Source organism: Meriones unguiculatus, chromosome 15, assembly GCF_030254825.1.
Source record: "Meriones unguiculatus strain TT.TT164.6M chromosome 15, Bangor_MerUng_6.1, whole genome shotgun sequence".
Taxonomy (NCBI): Eukaryota; Metazoa; Chordata; class Mammalia; order Rodentia; family Muridae; genus Meriones; species Meriones unguiculatus.
The window spans coordinates 1,210,321-1,227,747 of record NC_083362.1 but is presented as its reverse complement, the minus strand read 5'-3'; the positions used below and the strand labels follow the sequence as shown (position 1 = coordinate 1,227,747).

Sequence of the window (17,427 nt, the reverse complement as noted above, 5' to 3'; positions counted from 1 at the left end):
GCCCGAGCGGGGTGGGGGGGCCCAGGAGGCCGGTCACGTGGCCGCAGGGTCTTCGCCCTCCCGGCGGCTGGACCCCCGCCGCGGGCCTCGGGGACCACGCCCGCCCGCCCGCCCGCCCCCGCGGGGAGCGCCCGGCCCGTGCGCGCCGGCCCGCGGTCCCCCCGCGCCGGGGACTTGGTCTCGCCCGGCCCGGGCCTGGGCGCGGCGGCGGCGGCCGCGTCACCGGCGGGCGGGATCCCTCCGCCCTGGGGAGCGCTGCGCGGACGGCAGTCGGGGGGACGGATCCATCCGCGCCGCCGCCGCCTCCGCCGCGGAGGAAGACAGCGCCGCCCGCGCCGCCGCGAGCGACCCCTCGGCGGAGCCCCGCCACCCAGGTACCTCCGCCGCCCCGACGGGGCCCCCGGCCCGCCCCGGCCCCGGCCGTCCGCGAGGACGCAGCGCCCGGCCCGCCCGCCCGGCCCCGGCCCGCCCGCCGCCGCCAGACCCGGAAGGGGAACCGGGGACGCTCGGCCCGCGCCGCCCGGGACCCCCGCCCCGGGGCGACCCCGCGCCCGCTCCTCCGCCGCCGTCCCGCGGGCGACCCGGGGCCCCGGGCGCCGCAGCCGAGGCCGCGGCCGGTCTCCGCCCTGCTGTCGCTCGGCCCGGAGCTGGCCGTGTCGCCCCGCAGCCCCGCAGCCCTGCCCAGGCCTGCCCGGCTTCGGGCAAGATGGAGTCCCGGGGCTCGGCCGGGAGGGGAGGTCCGGGGCCCGCGCGCCCCGCGCGCCCCCGCCGCGTCCGGGACCCTCCCGAGGCCTCGCGCCTGCGCGGGCGGCGGCCCCCTTGCTGCCCGGGGCTGCGGAGGGGCCCGAGGCCCGGCCTCCTCCCGGCCTGTCCCCGTCGCCGCGGGCCCGGCGGGGGCGCGGGGGGCGCGGGCCGCGGTCCCCGTGGGTGGGGCGGGGTGGGCGCCCCGCCCGCCCGGCGTCGGAGGGGACAGGCCGGGAGGAGGCCCGCCCGCCCGGCGGCTGGGGAAGTGGGAGCGGGGTGGGGACCCGGAGGAGCGCACAGGTGTCGGGGCTGGAGCGGCGCCAGCTCGGCCTCGGGGGCCCGCGCGCCGCGGGGACGGGAGCCCCGGCCGGGCCCTCCGCGGAGCCTAATTACTTCCGAGCGGCTCCCCCGGGCCGGGAGCAGGCTAATGGGGCGCAGCCGGCCCGGCGCGGGGATTATCCGGCTTTCGCCGTGGCGAACCTATTAGCGCTCTATCGGCTTTTCCCAAATCCTGTCAACAGCCGCCCCGGCCCGGGCCGGTGGGGGGGGGAGGCCAGGTCGGGCGGGGGCGATGGCGGGGGTGGGGTCACCCACCCGACAGGTCTGCGCCGCGGATGCGGTTGCCGTGGCAACGGGGCTAGGGTGGGGGCCCTTCGCCAGCGGAGGTGCTCTCGGTCCGGGTGACGGTTGCCTAGGCAACCCCACGAACAGCCTGGCTGCTCCCCTCGCCCCCCCCCGCCACCTCTGTCTTAGCTGGGGGTGTGTGTGGAGGGTGTGTGGGGGGAATTCAAGGAGGCGCCGCCCCTTTTTAAAATTAGGTGCCGGGCGGGCGGCGCCCTGTGCGCGGGGCGGGCGCCAGGGCTGTTTTCGCAGGGGCTCCCCCCATCCTCAGTTCCTGCCGCCCGAGTGTCCCGCCAGGGCTGCTGTCCGAGGGAGGGGTTTCCCCTGCTCTTCCTCTTGCACTTCCCACTCCGTTTCCGGGGGCCCGGGAGGAAGATTGGGGAAGTCGTCTGCGCCTCGGCAGCGTCTCCCGGTGCCGGAGACCTCCCAGCCCGCCCCGGGCCCGGCGTCCCCTGCTCCCCCTGCCCAGCTGACCCCTTCCGGCCGCGCGCTCCCACCCCGCCTCTCCCTGCTGCCTCCCGGGCGGCCTTGGGGACTGACGTCAGCCTTGCGTCCCCCTCCCAGGCCTCGGGCCAGCGGCCAGGAGCTGCCTCCCCCAGCCCCCGTCCCGCGGCCCCCAGCCGCCCCCAACCCCGCCCCACGGGCCCGGCGCCATGAGTGAGCTGGAGCAACTGAGACAGGAGGCCGAGCAGCTCCGGAACCAGATCCGGGTGAGGGCCTGGCGGCTGTGATGGGAGGCCGAGCCGGCCAGGCGTGGCTCGAGTGTGCAGCTTCCCTTTGACCTGAGCGCAGCGGGTTGCCTGTGGCTGCTGCTGCGCGCGCGCGCGCGCGTGTGTGTGTGTGTGTGTGTGTGTGTGTGTGTGTGTATCCATCCCCGTGTCCCCGTCCTCGTGTGTGTCACGGAGGGGAAGAAGGGGCGTCCTGGGCTCCAAATGTCTCCTGTTTACTCTTTCCTCACCTCCCACCGCCTCCTCTCCCACTTGTGCTGACCATCCTTACAGGACGCCAGAAAAGCATGTGGGGATTCCACGTTGACCCAGGTGAGGGGACTGTAGGCTGCCCTGGGGCCCGGGGGGAGGCTGTGGATGTCTCTGTCGCTGGGTCCTCCTGAGCCACCTTGGTCTCTCCGTTTTCCAGATTACAGCTGGGCTGGACCCAGTGGGGAGGATTCAGATGAGAACACGCAGGACCCTCCGTGGGCACCTGGCGAAAATCTATGCCATGCACTGGGGGACAGACTCAAGGTGTGTGGACGGCCCGGCCTTCGTCCCTGGGTTCTGGGGGTTGTAGGTAACGGCAGAACAGTGCTAGGGCACGAGGGACCCTCAGGTCTGGTGAGGAGAAAACCTTTGTCAGTAAGTGTGGGAAGACTGATTTCCCAGTATCCCTGGGGCCCCGGGATGCAGGTCATCCTGAGATCGGGATTCCTCTAAAGAGCTTGTGTAGATGGAAGGGGTGAGGGCCGAGTCTTCTGTGCCCTGACTATCTGCCTTCTCCCTGCTGCTGCCCGCCAGGCTGCTGGTCAGCGCCTCCCAGGATGGGAAGCTCATCATCTGGGACAGCTACACCACCAACAAGGCAAGTCTTTGCCCCCGGTGGGTGGGCCTGGCCCGGGGTCAGGCCGGCTCTGACCAGGCTGCTGCCCTCCTCTAGGTCCATGCCATCCCTCTGCGCTCCTCCTGGGTCATGACCTGTGCCTACGCCCCCTCAGGGAACTTTGTGGCCTGTGGGGGTTTGGACAACATCTGCTCCATCTATAGCCTCAAGACCCGCGAGGGCAACGTCAGGGTCAGCAGGGAGTTGCCCGGCCACACTGGTGAGTGCTGCCCCGCCGGGAGGAGAGGGGAGGGCCACTCGGCCTGGCCGCACTGACCGCGACCTCCTTTCCCAAGGGTACCTGTCATGCTGCCGCTTCCTGGATGACAACCAGATCATCACCAGCTCTGGGGACACCACCTGGTGAGGCTCTGCCTGGCAGGGTCCCGCCTTTGGGTGATCTGTGGCCCAGCCGGTGGCAGACTTCTCTCTGGGTGGGGTCAGGCGCTCCCCCACCGCAGAGGGCCCCGGCCTTCCTGCAGCCCTGACCCTCCCTCCTGTGCCCCCCAGTGCCCTGTGGGACATCGAGACGGGCCAGCAGACGGTGGGCTTCGCTGGCCACAGTGGGGACGTGATGTCCCTGTCCCTGGCCCCCGACGGCCGCACCTTTGTGTCCGGTGCCTGTGACGCCTCCATCAAGCTGTGGGATGTGCGGGACTCCATGTGCCGACAGACATTCATAGGTCACGAGTCGGACATCAATGCTGTGGCTGTGAGCTGGGGCAGTGGCGGGCGCGGGGGCGGGGAGCCCCGGGGCGAGGCTCGCTTGCCTCTCCACTCACTGTCTCTGGCCAACCTTGCAGTTCTTCCCCAACGGCTACGCCTTCACCACGGGCTCCGACGACGCCACGTGTCGCCTGTTCGACCTGCGGGCCGACCAGGAGCTGCTCATGTACTCCCACGACAACATCATCTGTGGCATCACCTCGGTTGCCTTCTCGCGCAGCGGCCGGCTGCTGCTCGCCGGCTACGACGACTTCAACTGTAACATCTGGGACGCCATGAAGGGCGACCGCGCAGGTGGGCGGCGCGGGGACCTTGGGGGCGGGTGGCTGCGCAGGTGGAGCGGAGGCGGTGGGCGGGGACCGGCTCCTACTCCCTCTCTCCGGCAGGTGTCCTCGCCGGCCATGACAACCGCGTGAGCTGCCTTGGGGTCACGGATGATGGCATGGCTGTGGCCACAGGCTCCTGGGACTCCTTCCTCAAGATCTGGAACTAACCCCTCCCCACCCACATGGGCCCAGGCAGGGAGCAGCCCTGCCCATGCCCACACTACAGGCCCGGAGCTTTGGGGCTGGGTACACATGCCAGGCCTCCCTCCCTGGGCTACAGGGCCTTGGGTCCTGCTCCCATACCCAGGTTTGGTTCCTCCCGGGGGCCCCCACTGTGGAGATAAGTCGGGGATGGAATGGGGGAAGAAGAGGAAGGGCAGGAGAGCCCTCACCCTTTGCTGCCCTGGGGCCAGGGCCTCACCCCTCTGGAGGGCCAGAGGCAGGAGGTGGAAACTCCAGGGGCTGGCTTTTTTAAACTGGTTTTATTTTAATTTTTATTATATTTTCAGTTTTTCCATAAAGGAACCACTTCCAACTCTCTGTACCTTGTCTCCTTGTGTGCTGCCCCCTCCCCCAGAATGGTGTGGACAGAGGGCTGTGGCCAGCAGTCCGAGGCACTAGACCCCGTCCGACTGTGCCCGGGCCATCAACAGTGTGGGGCCATGAGCGGCAGACAGGGTGGACTGGGAGAACACACCAAGTTTTTTTATTGGGAGTATTTACAAGAGCAGGGACTAGGGACGTCACACAGGGTACAGGTAGGGTGCACTGGGACACGCAGGACGGTCACGCCACCCTGACCCCAAGGAGGGGCGGGGCGGCTCCGGCCTGTAGGACTGGGATGGGAAAGGACCAAGGTGGGGGCTGTCTGAGTCCCGGGCTGGACTCAGGGCTTGTAAACATTGACCACTCTCAAAGGGGATGGGGTGGGAGAGGGCTCCCCCTACTCTTCCTCACAGGTTAAGGCCTCTCCAGGCTCACAGGCCCCCAAGTTCAAAGTCTCTTTAGCTGGGGGAAGGGTTAGGAAGAGACAAGTGCCCCCTCCCCTGCATTGGCTGTGGCAGGGGCAGGGTAGGTTACATTCAGTCACAACAGGAGTCTTCCGCCCCTCCAACGCCTCCACGGCAGGAGGGCGGGCAGCTGGGGCCAGCAGCAGCAAGACGGTTCCCGGCCCATCACCCCTTATTGCTTTAGAGAGAATATTGTCTTTTCACAGACGCTAACACTGTCAGCCAGGGAGAAGCAGGTGGAGGGCCTTCCACCAGAGCCAGCCTTGTCCCGAACACTGACCCAGCTGCCACTTTGGTGCAAAAAAAAAAAAAAAAAAAAAAAGAAAAGAAAAAAAGTTAAAATGAAAACAAAAGGTCATCTCTCTGGGGACAGATGGAAAAGAAGAACCAGGGGCCACTCCCCACTTCCCCAGGGCAGAAAGGAGAAATACATTCATGGAGGCAGAGGCAGTCTCGCCCTAATACTGCGTTCTGAGCAATGAGATTGCTGGAGGGTTTCTCTACAGTTCAAAGAGGGAAAAAAAAAAAAGCCGATCAACATGGAGACAGATCCAGGCGTGGATGAGGAGTGAGGCGCTGAGCAATGGGCAGGTAGACCCAGCCGGGACAGGCGCTACCTCCAACCGGAGGGGCGGCTCCTCCTCGGTTTGGTGAAGGAGGGGTGGGCACAGAGCTGGTCTGCTTCAGGCAGCTGCTGCTCCTGGGGCTCCCACGCGGCCCCAGGCTCAGCCTCGGCCACCTTCGGGGTCTTCCCTCCCTCACACAAGCCACGGCGGGAGCGGCGGTCTCCGGCAACTGCAGGAAGGTCCCTCCTCGGGGGAGCCCGGCGCGGGGCCCGAGAATACATTCATGTGGCGAAGGCAGGGCGCCGGGCTCCCCGCGGCACGCCCAGGCTGCCCCCGAAATGGCAGCAGTGGGGACAGCCCTCAGCAGGCCGAGCTCAGAGCCCACCTCGGACAGGCTGGCACTGACAGTCCTGCCCAGCTCCCCCAGCCGGGGCGGGAGGGCTGCTGGGGGTCGGGGAGAGGAAGCTGAGGCAGCTCTGTCCAATTTGTGCAATATTCCTCCCAAAGCAGCTGACGGGGGCGACGCCTGCCAGGCCGCTGCCCCGGGAGCCGGTCACGGTCACAGCAGGTCCAGGGCGGGCTTCTGGAGAGGGCTGTGCCAACTGCCAGCACCCAGCTTCCAGGCACCCCACCTTCCGGGGGCAGCGGGCGAGCGCAGCCTTGTGAGCCAGGCCGAACAGTTCCACGGGGCCTGGCACCCACTGGCCCAAAATAACAGTGTGGTTTTTTCCTTTCAGCCTAACTGGGTTTTTTTTTTTTTTTCATTATTTTTCTTAAAAAAAAAAAAAAACAAAACAAAACAAAAAACAACAACAACAAAAAAAAAACAACAACCCCAAAACAAAACCCAACCTAACCTCTCTGGACCTTCCAATGTCACCCATTGTCCCCAAGGGGTGAAGGGCCTACAGTCTAGTTCTTGAACGACACTTCTGTCTCTCCTAACGTTTAAAACTAAAGAGGAAACGCCCCCTCCCCTATCTGTAAAGTGCCTCGTGGTGGGTGAGTTAAGGTGCTCCGTGTGGTCGGTAACAAGTGCTGGGGACCCCGCCCCACGCGATTCCACCTCTGCTCCTCGCTGGGAGCCTGCAGGCTGGAGAGCCGAGGGTTGCCGCCGCCGCCCGAGTCTGACCCCAGGGGCTGGTAGGCCGGGCTGCTCAGTAGTCATCCACGCTCTCCAGCTCACCGGAGGGGCCGTGTAGGGAGTAGCCTGGAGCCAGGGGAGGAGAGAGTGAGCCTGTGCGGCCTGCACACGACCGCGGAAAGGTCAGCTCCGGCCCCACTGGAGATGCAGACACTCACCCAAGATGCTGGGGTCGGAGTGAAGCGCCAGCGCCCGCCTCTTGGCCTTGCTGCCCTCCCCAGGGCCCAGCTTGGTGCTGTGGCTGGCCTGGAAGGCGGTCTGCAGGGAGGTGCTGCTCAGCCAGGCCTCCTACGGCGAGAGGAGCGTCAGGGAGGCCCCAGCCAGGCCACCTCCCCGGCCCGCGCGGCCCCACCTGCTGCTGCTGCTGCCGCTGCTGACTGGCCTTCTGCTTGGCCCTCCGCTCCAGGAATTGTTTGGCAAATTCTTTGGCTTCCAGCGTGTCCCCCAGGCAGGAGCGAATGTAATCATGGACGTCATAGGGGGACTCCACCTCCTTGAGGGTGGCCACAGCCATGGGCACTATGGGGAGGGCACGGTCAGGGTGCTGGACGGGCCTCGGGCCCCAGCGCGGCCCCGGGGGTGCTCCGTACTGTCCAGGCTGCCCGCGCGGCCCCGGGGGTGCTCCCTACCGTCCAGGCTGCCCGCGGTGCTCAGGGTGTGCAGCATCTGCTCACACCACTGTGTGAAGCCGTCCTGGGGCCGAGGGATGCCCTGGAGCAGCTTCAGCAGCTTCTCCTCCTCTTCCGTCTTTTTGCGGACAGGCCGGCCGGACAGGTGGCTGTAGGAGTCGCTGAGGCGGGAGGGGCACGGAGGCCAGGGGTGAGCCCCGGAGCTCAGCACCCGCCACTTCCTGCCAGAGCCCCGCTGAGCAGGCACCTCTCCCCCCCCCCCCCGGGGGGGCCTCTCCCACCTGAGGGACGGGCTGCTCCGGCTGTTCTTCAGGCCCAGGCTCCGGGCCAGGCTCCCGCCGCTCTTGAGGGTGTCCTCCCAGAGTCCCAGGCTGCCGCTGCTGCCCCCACTCTTGTCTGGGCCGCCCCACAGTGGCCCGGCTTCAGACACCCACTGGTTCAGAGGGGCAGTGCCCAGGCCCCCAAGCTGTAAAGGGCGGAAGTCAGGGAGCTCTGAACAGGCCCGCAGGCAGGAGGCTCATGGGGAGGGGGGCTCGGGGGGTGACGAGGGGGCTCCGCTCACCGCGCGGTGGTTGGGGGCCTGGGCCCGCAGCGGCTCCCGAGGTGTGGGCTGTTTGTGCAGCGGCCGCTCGCCCTCCATCTGCAGCTCCAGCAGGGTCTTCATGGAGAGGCCCTGCTTGGCCAGGCCGGCCCAGAGCGGGGGCGGGGAGCTGGGCGCCGGGGGCACCGGGACGGCTGCCGCCTGCTGCTGCTGTAGCAGCTTCAGCAGTAGCTCCTGCTGCCGCACCTGCGTGGGGACACGCTGTGAGCGTGGCCGGGTGGCAGGTGCTCCGGCCAGGGGCACAGGCGGGACTCGAACCTGCTTGCGCCGGAACAGCTCCTCCTCCTCCTGCCGCCGCTTCTGCTCCTCCTGCTGCTGCTGCCGCCGCTTCTCCTCCCGGCGCTTGCGCTCCTCCTCCTCCCGCTTCGCCCTGAGCTCCACCTCTCTGCGCTCCTGGAACTGAGGTGAGCACCGTGAGCTCGCTGCGAGCCCAGGCTGCCCGCCCCGCCCTCGGCGTGCACTCACTTTGTGTTGCAGCTGGAGTTGTTCTAGAATTGGACCCTGAGTCGAAGAGTTAATTGGTATGTCCCAAAGACTGGCCTCACCACCTGGGGGAGGAGAAGGCAGCTGCCGCCCGGCCTCGAGCACCCGAGTGGGGGGGACCAAGGAGGGTGAGCAGCAGGCGCCGGGGTGCACTGGGGTGCACGGGGGAGGAACAGGCCGCTCACCTGACTGTGGTGAAGCTGAGGTATGTAAGTCCCAGAGGGGGCCGGAATCTGGCACTGACAAGGACCGGCTCATCGTCGGGAGCAGGTTCTGGTCCCCACCTCTGAGAAATAAGAGCACTCACTTGTAGCCTGCCCCTGCTCTCCCACACTCACGCACGCGCGCACACGCACACGCACACCCCCCCCACGCACGCACGCACGCACAGACCTGGGGGTTTTGAGAGCCTGGAGCTGCTGCAGGAACGCCGTGAGCTGCGGCGGCGTCAGGTCCCCCATAGCTGCCTTTTCCCGGAGCGCGGCACACTGCGGGAGCTGGCGGCTGCGGACACACAGGGCTCAGAAGGTGCGCGCCGGGACGCGGCCTCGCCACAGCCAGCCCCGGGCGCCCCCTACCTGCCAACCAGCTGCAGAAACTGCTGGTGCTGCAGCTGCTGGTACAGGGCCGCGGCAGCCAGCTCCTGCTGCTTCTTCAGCCGCTCCTGATCCATGTTCCCCTGCGGGAGGCCAGCGCCCGTCTGAGCGTGCCCGGCAAGCCAGGGGCCGGAGCCTCGGTCCCTGCCCCCCGCGGCCCGAGGGGCGGCTCACCAGCAGAGGGGGTGGCGACGGCCCCGGGGCGAAGGGCACTCGGCCCCACATCTTGATGACCTCCCCCAGGGGCTGGAAGCCCTCGTCGCAGCCCCTCTTCACCAGCAGTGACATGGAGAAGTAGCCGGCCTGGAACCACTCCGCCATCTCCTGGGTGGTGAAAGGGCCTGCACAGGGCGTGGCGGTCAGGGCGGCCGCTCCCGCGGGCGCTCACAGCTGCTCTGGGCGCGCTGAGTTCAGCCTGCCCCAGCCTTACCTTGGATCTCCCCCTGCGGGTCCTTGTAGAACCACTTCCGGGCGGCGCCGTGGCTGAGGGGCAGGGCGGTGGCGGCTGTGGGGTGGTGCAGGCCCTGCGTGTGCATGGCGGTGAACTGCTCCTCCTCCAGCGAGCTGTCCTGCAGGGAGGCCACCAGCTTCTCTGCCTCCTGGAGTCCAGGAAGAGAAGCGGGTCTGAGCTGCCCGGGGGCTGGGCTCCGGAGGGCAGGCAGGGCCCGAGTCGCCCATCTGGCCGCTCTGCAACCCTGGGGCATGCACAGGCACCCCCAAACCTGCTGCAGGTGCTTCAAGCCTTCCTCGTCTTCCAGGTCTCCAGGTGGGCCTGGGGGAGAGCCGCCGGCAGGACTCAGGGGCAGCTCCCTCGCCTCATCTGGGAGGAGACACAGGCAAGTGTGTTGGGGCAGAGAGGGGCAGGGCTGCTCCTGGGCCCCCTTCCACACCAACGCCCCGGCACTCCCTTCGCCCGGCTCTGCCAAGCTACCTTCAGCCGGGGGAAGGTCCTTCTCCACTGCGTCACTGCCATCCTCATTCGTCCAGAGAGGGCCCAAGGCAGGCAGTGAGGCCGGGGAGCCTGCCGTCTCTGGAGGCGGCAACAGGGTCCCCTCCGCCCCCCCTGAAAGAAACAGACGGCTACTAGACCTCAAGGCTTGAGGTACCACAAGTGGCACCTGTGTCTGTAACCCCAGTGTCTCATGGAGACGTGGTGGCAGGGACAGGGAGTGTCCTGGTTGGTAAGCGGATGGAGGAGGACAGAGCCCATTTTCAGCACCGGGGCCCATCCCCACGCTGTCTCCTGCCCGCACACACGGCGGCAGAGGCCCGCCACGTGCATTCACACACACACTACACCAGAAACCCTGCAGGGGGGCCAGCCGTGTGGGTGGGCAGCGCTGAGCGCCAGGCTGCACTAGCCAGCGGCTCCCGGACCTGCTCGGTGAGATGCCCCGCACGTGCGGAGGGCTGTGGGCACCCGAAGGCCCCACAGAGGTGCCAAAGGACTCGAAAGGCCATCCTGTTCACCAAAGGTCCCACTCCACACCTGACAAGCACACGCACACGCATGAGAGACTCAGGCTGCAGGCCAGAGGACAACGGGAGGAACACATTCTTCGTCCTTCCATCTCATGGGTTCCAGCACTGCGCTTGGGCCCTGGCGCCTGGTGGCGGCACCTGCCCATGTCCAGCCCTCTCAGCAGCCCGGAGCTAACGCCTTAAGCCTGACCTCCCCAAGGCGCCCGGCACCAGACCTCCCTGCCAGTTGCTCCAACCAGCACTTTCGGGCCTCCTTGCCAAGACCCCAGGCGCTCACCTGCCTCAGGCCCCTCTCCGTCCACCCCCTCCACAGGCTCCTCTTCCTCTTCCTCCAGGCCCTGGAAGTCCAGCTCCTGCTCCTCGGGAATGGGCTCCTTGGGGCCCTTCTGTGGGAAAGGCAGAGTGGACACGGTAGCGGCGCAGCTGGGGACAGCTCCCACGGACCGCGGCTGGGCCCCAAAGGCGGGTACCTTAAGAGGCAGGAAGGCCCCAGAGGCGTCGAACGTGCCCATCTCCTCATCTTCGTCATCCAGGCACCACTCTGGGAGTCCATCTTTGTCCTCCTCAAAGCCTTCGAGCCCACGGCACCTCCGCAGGTGAGAGCCGCCTCCCCCAACCCGCCCGTCCTCGTCGGCAGTCCCTCCTCGCTCCCCTCGCAAGTCAAAGTCAAACTTGCGCCTCCGCTCCCCATGCTCTCGCCAGCCAGCAGAGCGGGGGCCGCCATCTGGAAGACAAAGCCGGGCGGCCCTGTACCCAGGCAAGCCAGACCTGCCTGCTCCAGCTCCCCAGGCCTCCCCGGCAGTGGCTTCCCTGGGAGGCTCACTGCTCAAGCAAGGCCACTCCTCCCTGTAGTTCGGGTCCCCACAGGGACAGGCCCGAGCCCTGCCCCATCTTACCAGGGCTGGTGGAGCGCCAGCGGTCCCCATCTCGCCGAGGCCCTGCCCCAAGCCTCCAGCTGCCGTCCTCCTCCTGCTCCTCTCGGAGCGAGCGCCAGTTCTCGCTGTCTGAGCGCGCGTGCTCCTTCCTCGGGCCGGCCCCTCCCTCCTCAAAGCCGGAGCGCGCTGGCGGGGAGAGGCGGTGAGCGGGAGAGGCTGAGCCTCCACCCTGGAGCCCACCTGGGCGGCCTCCCCACCCTGCGGCCTGCACTCAGCACCCTCCTACCTCCGTCCCTCCTCGCAGACTTCTCGAACCGCCGCTCACCTCTGCAGAAGAAAGGTGCCCTCTGCTCAGAGCGGGACATCAGAATGGGGACGACACCCCACAGCCGGGATGCACAGGGCAGGCAGGACCCGGAGGCCTTGATCAGGCTGGCCTGGGGTCTCTGTCCCTCTGCAGCACCCTCCCTGCTCTGGCCGCCCCCTCCATCTTCCCACCGACCTGTCATCCCAGCTCTGGCTTCGCTGGATCTCCCGGGGATTGCGGCCAAAGGCCCCATCACCCTCCTCAATGCTTCTTTGGTAAAAGCAGCTGTCGCCACGGCCCCGGCCTGAAGGAAGAGGGGTCACACGTGGGTCTGGGACCTGCCAGTGCCCCTCTAACCCTTGGTGCCACCCATTCCAAGCCTGCCCACCTCCTCCCTTAGCAACCACGGGAGTCGCCCTCTACCTCGGCTCCGAGTGGTGCCCCTGCCGCGGGGGGTGGCGGCCAGTGGGGGCCCAGTCCCCTTCCCCATCAGCCTCAGCACAGCCACACTGTTCACTGACAGGGAGAAGTTTCTCTGAGGAGGAAGCCAGGGGTGGCTGTGAGGACCCTCACCCAGGCAGCCCCTCCTGGGCCCAGCCCCTCCTCCACCCCAGGCCCCACCTGCTCCTCCTCCGTCAGAGGCTCGAGAGCCAGCGGCTGCAGCGGCTCCTCTTGTAACACCGCCGCAAACTCCTTGTCCTGCAGCTCCTCCGGGACCTGTGAAACGTTCCGAGAACCGTTCCGAGGTGGCTCCCCGAAAGGCGGACGGCAAGGGAACTAGCTCCGCCCGAACCTCACCTTGTTCTCCTTCACGTAGAGCGCCAGCATCTCCTCTCGTCCATAGCGGTAATCTGCCAGCTTGTACTTGGGCATGGCCGGGGACGGGGGCGGCGAGGCCACGCTGCCGCCACTCGAAAGGGCCCTTAGCCTACAACAGGCACAGAGAGGAAGGCAGAGGTCCCACACGGCCCTTCCCATTTGCCCCAGCCCTCCCCCGTCAGCCGGAGCCCGAGCGACCCACCACTCGGGCCCAAAGTTGAGTGTCTCTGCTGCCATCGTGGAGCTGGGCTGCTTGTCAGGGCTAAGGACGAGTGGAGAGAGAGCAGGCTGCACTGTCCAAACACCTGCAGACAAGGCCCTCCGTGAGCCCCTGCAGGCCAGTCAGGGGCGAGCCCCCGCTGGGCCAGTGACAGGCCTCCATCTAGATGGCGAGCCATTCTGGCACTGAAGAAGTCACCAACACCACACACATGAGTGCTCACACCACGAGCTCACCAACGCTGAGGCAGGACGGGGCAGAGTCCCAGGGGAGCGGAAGAACAAGGAAGCCTGAAACCCCTCGGGCACTGCGGGGCGCCCTCTGGTGGCCCTACACTCACCTGACAGGCCGGGAGGGAAGCAAGGGCTCTCTTGAGCAGGGCCGGGCTGACGAGAATCCCAGCAGGGAGCTCCGGCTCTAGTCTCAGCAGCCTGAGAGAAGCCTCACATCTGGGAAGGGGCCTGGGAGAGAAGCAGGCAGTTACCCCCACAGCTGCTGGTACAGCGACCTCGGGAGAGGCAGAGGCATGGCCGTGTCAGTGCCGCTTGCAGGGGTGGCTGCGACTGGGGCAGGGCCAGGCCTCTGTGCCAGTCCCTAGGGAGGCTGAGCTAGCCAGCAGACACAGTGCGGGCAAGGAGGCCACAAGGCCAGGTGTGGTTGTGTCTGTGCTTGGGATCCCAGGACTCAGGAGGCAGGGGAGAAGGGGCTGCAAGTTCAAGGCCAGCCTGACACATGGTAGGGCCTTGTTTTAGAGACAGCAGCAGACTGGCGCTGTAGTTCACCTGCGGGCTGCAGGCCCCGGGGTCTGACTCCCAACACTGCACACACCCGCTGCCCACCACAGACACCCGGGAGATGGAGGCTCAGAAATTTAAGGCCCTTTCTGGCTATGTACAAGTTCAGGGCCAACCTGGGCTACATGAGAGCCTGTCTCAAACAAAACCAAAACCAAATCCCACTTCTGTCCAGAGAGGAAATGGTCTGTTTTGCAACAAGCTGACAGCACTAGAGAAAAAGCCTAACTCAGAGCATCTGAGGGAAGGTCGCCCAGGCAGGAGCTGGACAAACAGACAAAGGGGCCTGCAGAGCCAGACAGGCACGGCCAGGCGGCTCACAGCAGGTGGGCGCGGCTAAACTCCTTCCCCTCTGAGAAAAAGGTCAGGGTGTCCCAGCGGCTGGGAAGGCCTCTCACCGTTCGGGATCAGTCTCCTCGCTGACCGGGCGGTGGGGGCACCACAAGGGCAGGCTCCTTCAGGGGCCTGGGGAGGAGACGCTGAGGGGGGGGCTCATCCGGGAAGAGCAGGAGGACAGGCAGGCAGTGTCCGGAGGCTGAGATCCTACAACTGGCTGGGCGGGACACTGGACCAGTGTGTGCCTGCAGTCCCCATCCGCTGCAAGACACCGGGAGGCTAGAGAAGGAAGAACAGGTCCCACCAAAGGGGCCTCAGACAGGCCTCCCCCAACGAGACCCCGCAGCAGGCCCCGGGATGTACCTGTCGGGGCCTGAACACACCTAAGCCACGGCGAGGCGCGTGCCCTAACTGCAAGAGCCTGGGCTGGCCCCGGCTGCGCTGACCTCCCTGGGCTGGGTCTGCTCAGAACCACGACCCACACACAGCCCTGAGGGGACCTGAGACCTGGCAGACCTTGAGGACACGGTGCTAAGTGAAGAAGCCAGGCAGAGGAAGCTGAAGGCTGGGGCTGTGCCACTCTGAAAAGGTGGCACCGTGCTCGCCTAGACGAGCAAAGCCTGGGGTGTGACCCCGCACGGCATGAACCAGATGTGGTGCACACCTGTAATCCTAGCGCTCCTGAGGTGGATGCAGAAAGACCCCAAGCTCAGCGCCGCTGCTCCCGGGCCCCAGGGGAAAAGAACAAAAAACTAAAGGGGTCGGCCATGTCCCTCAGTGGTCAGGCACCTGCCAGCATGCACAGGCCCTGGCCTCAACCCCCGGGCCTGACAGAAGAGGGAGCTGAGGCTGCAGAGGTGGCCCAGGCTACAGTGCTCGCTGCTCACCTAAAGGCCCAGTTCAGCTCCCAGCGCGGAAGGAAGGAAGGACACCCTTCCACAGGAGCAGCCGCTGGCAAATGCTGGCTGCTGCAGGGTTTCGGCTGGCCGCAGGGAGGGTGCACAGCACTCTAACTCACCACAGGACCCGAGTTCAGTTCCCAGCACCCCCATGGCAGCTCACAGCTGTCTGTAACAGTCCCAGGGGATCTGGCTCCCTCACACAGACATACACGCAGTCAAACACCAGTGTTCATAAAAGAAGGACTGAAGTGGAGGGCTTCACTTATTTTGTTTTTAGAGAATCCTTTCTTCTCAGCCTCCCGAGTGCTGGGACTACCATGCCTGGCTGACACCATGTGCGTGTCAGTCACTATGTGCGTGTCCGTGTGGGGATGATATGTGCCTTTGAATGTGGGTGTCCAGAGTCTAGGAGGAGGGCTGGGTCTCTGGGAGCTGGAGTCACCTGACATGGGGGTGGGGACTCCAGCTCTGGGCCTGTGAGAGCAGCGTGCACAGGGTGCAGTGATGCACACCTGTGACCCCAGCACCGGGAGGCAGAGGCGGGAGGGTCTCTGTGAGTGCGAGGCCAGCCTGGTCTACAGAGTGAGTCAGGACAGCCAGGGCTACACGGAGAGACCCTGTGTCAAATGAAGAGAAGAACAGAAGAGCGCGCTGAGTATGTGCCCGCCGCCGAGAGGGGCGGCGTAGGCTACGCTGAGCACCTCAGGCCCTGGGCGCCAACCCTCAGTATTCATTAAACAAACAAACAGCAAAAACGCTCAGGCGGGCAGGCTACAGGGCGGCCACAAAAGCACCTGCTGCACAAACACCGTGTTCAAGGCCCCACGGTACACGAACGCCAGCGCTGCTGTCTGCGACCCCAGCACCAGGGAGGCGGAAAGCCCACCGGCCCTGGGCTCACTGGCCACCCACTCCGGCCAACCCGGGAATTCTAGGCTGCAGTGACGGCTGGGGAATGCTCAGTGGTGAGGTGCTGGCATCCTCCAGGGAGCAGGGAGGTGGGGGCAGGAGGGCCGAGAGCTTGTAGATAGGCCATGACGAGTGACACCTCCAACCAGACCGTCTCCAACAAGCTGGAAGGACTAACAGCCGAGACTGCCCTTTGACCCATGTGTGCGCACACTCACACAGATTTAAAAGCAGCAAGGCAGACAGCGAAAGAGAGATGCCAAATGTCAGCTGTGGTCTTCACACTCCCAAGAGGGAAAAGGCCAGAGTGGGGCTACACACTTCACAGCCAAGCTTTCCCCATTCCGAACACCTGTGCGTGAACACACACTCCTTCAAACAACCTGAGGTGGCGTCTGGAAGCTTCTCAGGCAGTCCCTTCAGGCTGTGGTCCTGGCAGGGTGAAGGCTGCCCACTGGGAGGTCAGGGGGTGACCCGCCCTCACCTCTGCACCTCCAGCCATCACAGGAGGCCGAGAGGCAGCCTGGCAGCAGCGCACAGCCGGCGAGGACACCTGCCACCAAGCCTGACTTCCATCCCTAGAATCCTCCTGGTGGGGGAAGAACCAGGCCTCGAGTCACCGCAGACCGCCACGAGCACGCTGCGGTGCACGCCCCTCCCGACACACTGAGCGGGGGTCGGGTGCTGGTTCTGGACCACCTTCATTTCAAAAGGGAAATGAGCAGCGACAGGGCAGGGCCACCGACCAGGCAGGAGAAGGCCCGAGGGAAAGGGGCCTGGTGCCAGCATCCGGGCAGCACGGGCTCCTTCCCACGGGGCAGCGAGCTTTCTACCCGGCTACCACAGGCCTCTGCCCCACATGCTCCCCTGGGGCGTGGACAGCGACCACAGACGACCGCAGATGCTCAGGCCAACGCCGCCGTGGGCGACCCCACAGTCCACAGGACAGCCCAGCACAAGCAGCCCACGGCGGCCTAGGGCCTCGGCTCAGCTGGCCCAACAGCTGCCTGGCACGGCCGCGGCCAGGTTCGCTCCCCAGCACCCCATCAGCCAGGCAGGGAGGACAGGCCTGCCATCTAGCACAGGCAGACAGGTGCACCGAGATGCCAAAGCCGGCGGGAGAAACCCTCCTGCCCCCACGCTGCGCCCCGTGCCCCTCGGCACCAAGGAGGGTTCTCTGACTGCACGGCCTGTGAGGACAGCCAGAGTCCTGCCACAGCAAAGTCCTGGGGGAAACAACAGAAACCATGGCACCCTGGCCGGCCAGACGGTTCAGGCCAGAAAGGCACTGCTGAGCCTGCTGACCAGAGCTTCGCCTTCAGGAGCCACATGGTGCAGGACCCAGCTCCTCCCAGCTAAGCCGCCCCCCGACACACACACTCTGAAACGAGGGAAAAAGGCCAAACTGTAGGTTTGCCCATGGTGGCCCCCAAAAGCTAAGCACCCAGGGCCCTTTTCTAAACAGACACAAGGGCAGCGGGGTGCGGCCGGTCACCCCCTTCCCGGCTGCCAGGCTGAGGCCCCAGCACACCTGGGCTCCCCGCTGGAAGGCTGACCCAGCTGGAGGCGCGGCCTCCCGGGGACAGCACTTCCTCAGTACCCCAAACTCTGTTCCAGCCTAGGGCAACATGACGACATCCTGCGCCATGGCTAGCACAGTCGAAACCCAAGAGCCCCAAACTTGAGCAATCCCAACCACCAAGTCTGCCGAGGGCAACCTTCTCAGGACGGACACACGGAC

At 66.2% G+C, this 17,427-nt stretch overlaps 2 protein-coding genes across 3 annotated transcripts; one reads left to right on the top strand and one right to left on the bottom strand.

Annotated features, from left to right (window-relative positions):
• On the top strand, positions 1-4,553 carry Gnb2 (G protein subunit beta 2). The gene is made up of 10 exons (XM_021650705.2): positions 1-374; positions 1,930-2,075; positions 2,367-2,405; positions 2,503-2,609; positions 2,880-2,943; positions 3,019-3,181; positions 3,258-3,324; positions 3,472-3,673; positions 3,765-3,981; positions 4,074-4,553. The coding sequence occupies exons 2-10, from the start codon at positions 2,019-2,021 to the stop codon at positions 4,178-4,180; spliced, it is 1,023 nt and encodes a 340-aa protein (XP_021506380.1). The 5' UTR covers positions 1-374; positions 1,930-2,018; the 3' UTR covers positions 4,181-4,553.
• Positions 4,554-4,692: 139 nt separating this feature from the next.
• Positions 4,693-16,361, bottom strand: Gigyf1 (GRB10 interacting GYF protein 1). Of its 2 annotated transcripts, none has more exons than XM_021650695.2 (26): positions 13,938-16,361; positions 13,086-13,206; positions 12,728-12,830; positions 12,505-12,634; positions 12,328-12,423; positions 12,130-12,241; positions 11,902-12,010; positions 11,686-11,726; positions 11,421-11,585; positions 10,995-11,248; positions 10,802-10,907; positions 9,974-10,105; positions 9,765-9,862; positions 9,473-9,641; positions 9,217-9,383; positions 9,025-9,125; positions 8,840-8,950; positions 8,632-8,732; positions 8,429-8,511; positions 8,222-8,362; positions 7,925-8,149; positions 7,644-7,828; positions 7,363-7,523; positions 7,086-7,252; positions 6,892-7,021; positions 4,693-6,799 (listed from the first exon to the last, which is right to left on the bottom strand). In XM_021650695.2, exons 3-26 carry the CDS (start codon positions 12,760-12,762, stop codon positions 6,747-6,749), a joined length of 3,072 nt encoding a protein of 1,023 aa, XP_021506370.1. In that variant the 5' UTR covers positions 12,763-12,830; positions 13,086-13,206; positions 13,938-16,361; the 3' UTR covers positions 4,693-6,746. The 2 variants fall into 2 exon arrangements, with proteins under 2 accessions (XP_021506370.1, XP_021506369.1); XM_021650694.2 differs by having other exon boundaries at positions 10,802-10,910; positions 13,938-14,133.
• Positions 16,362-17,427: the final 1,066 nt, after the last annotated feature.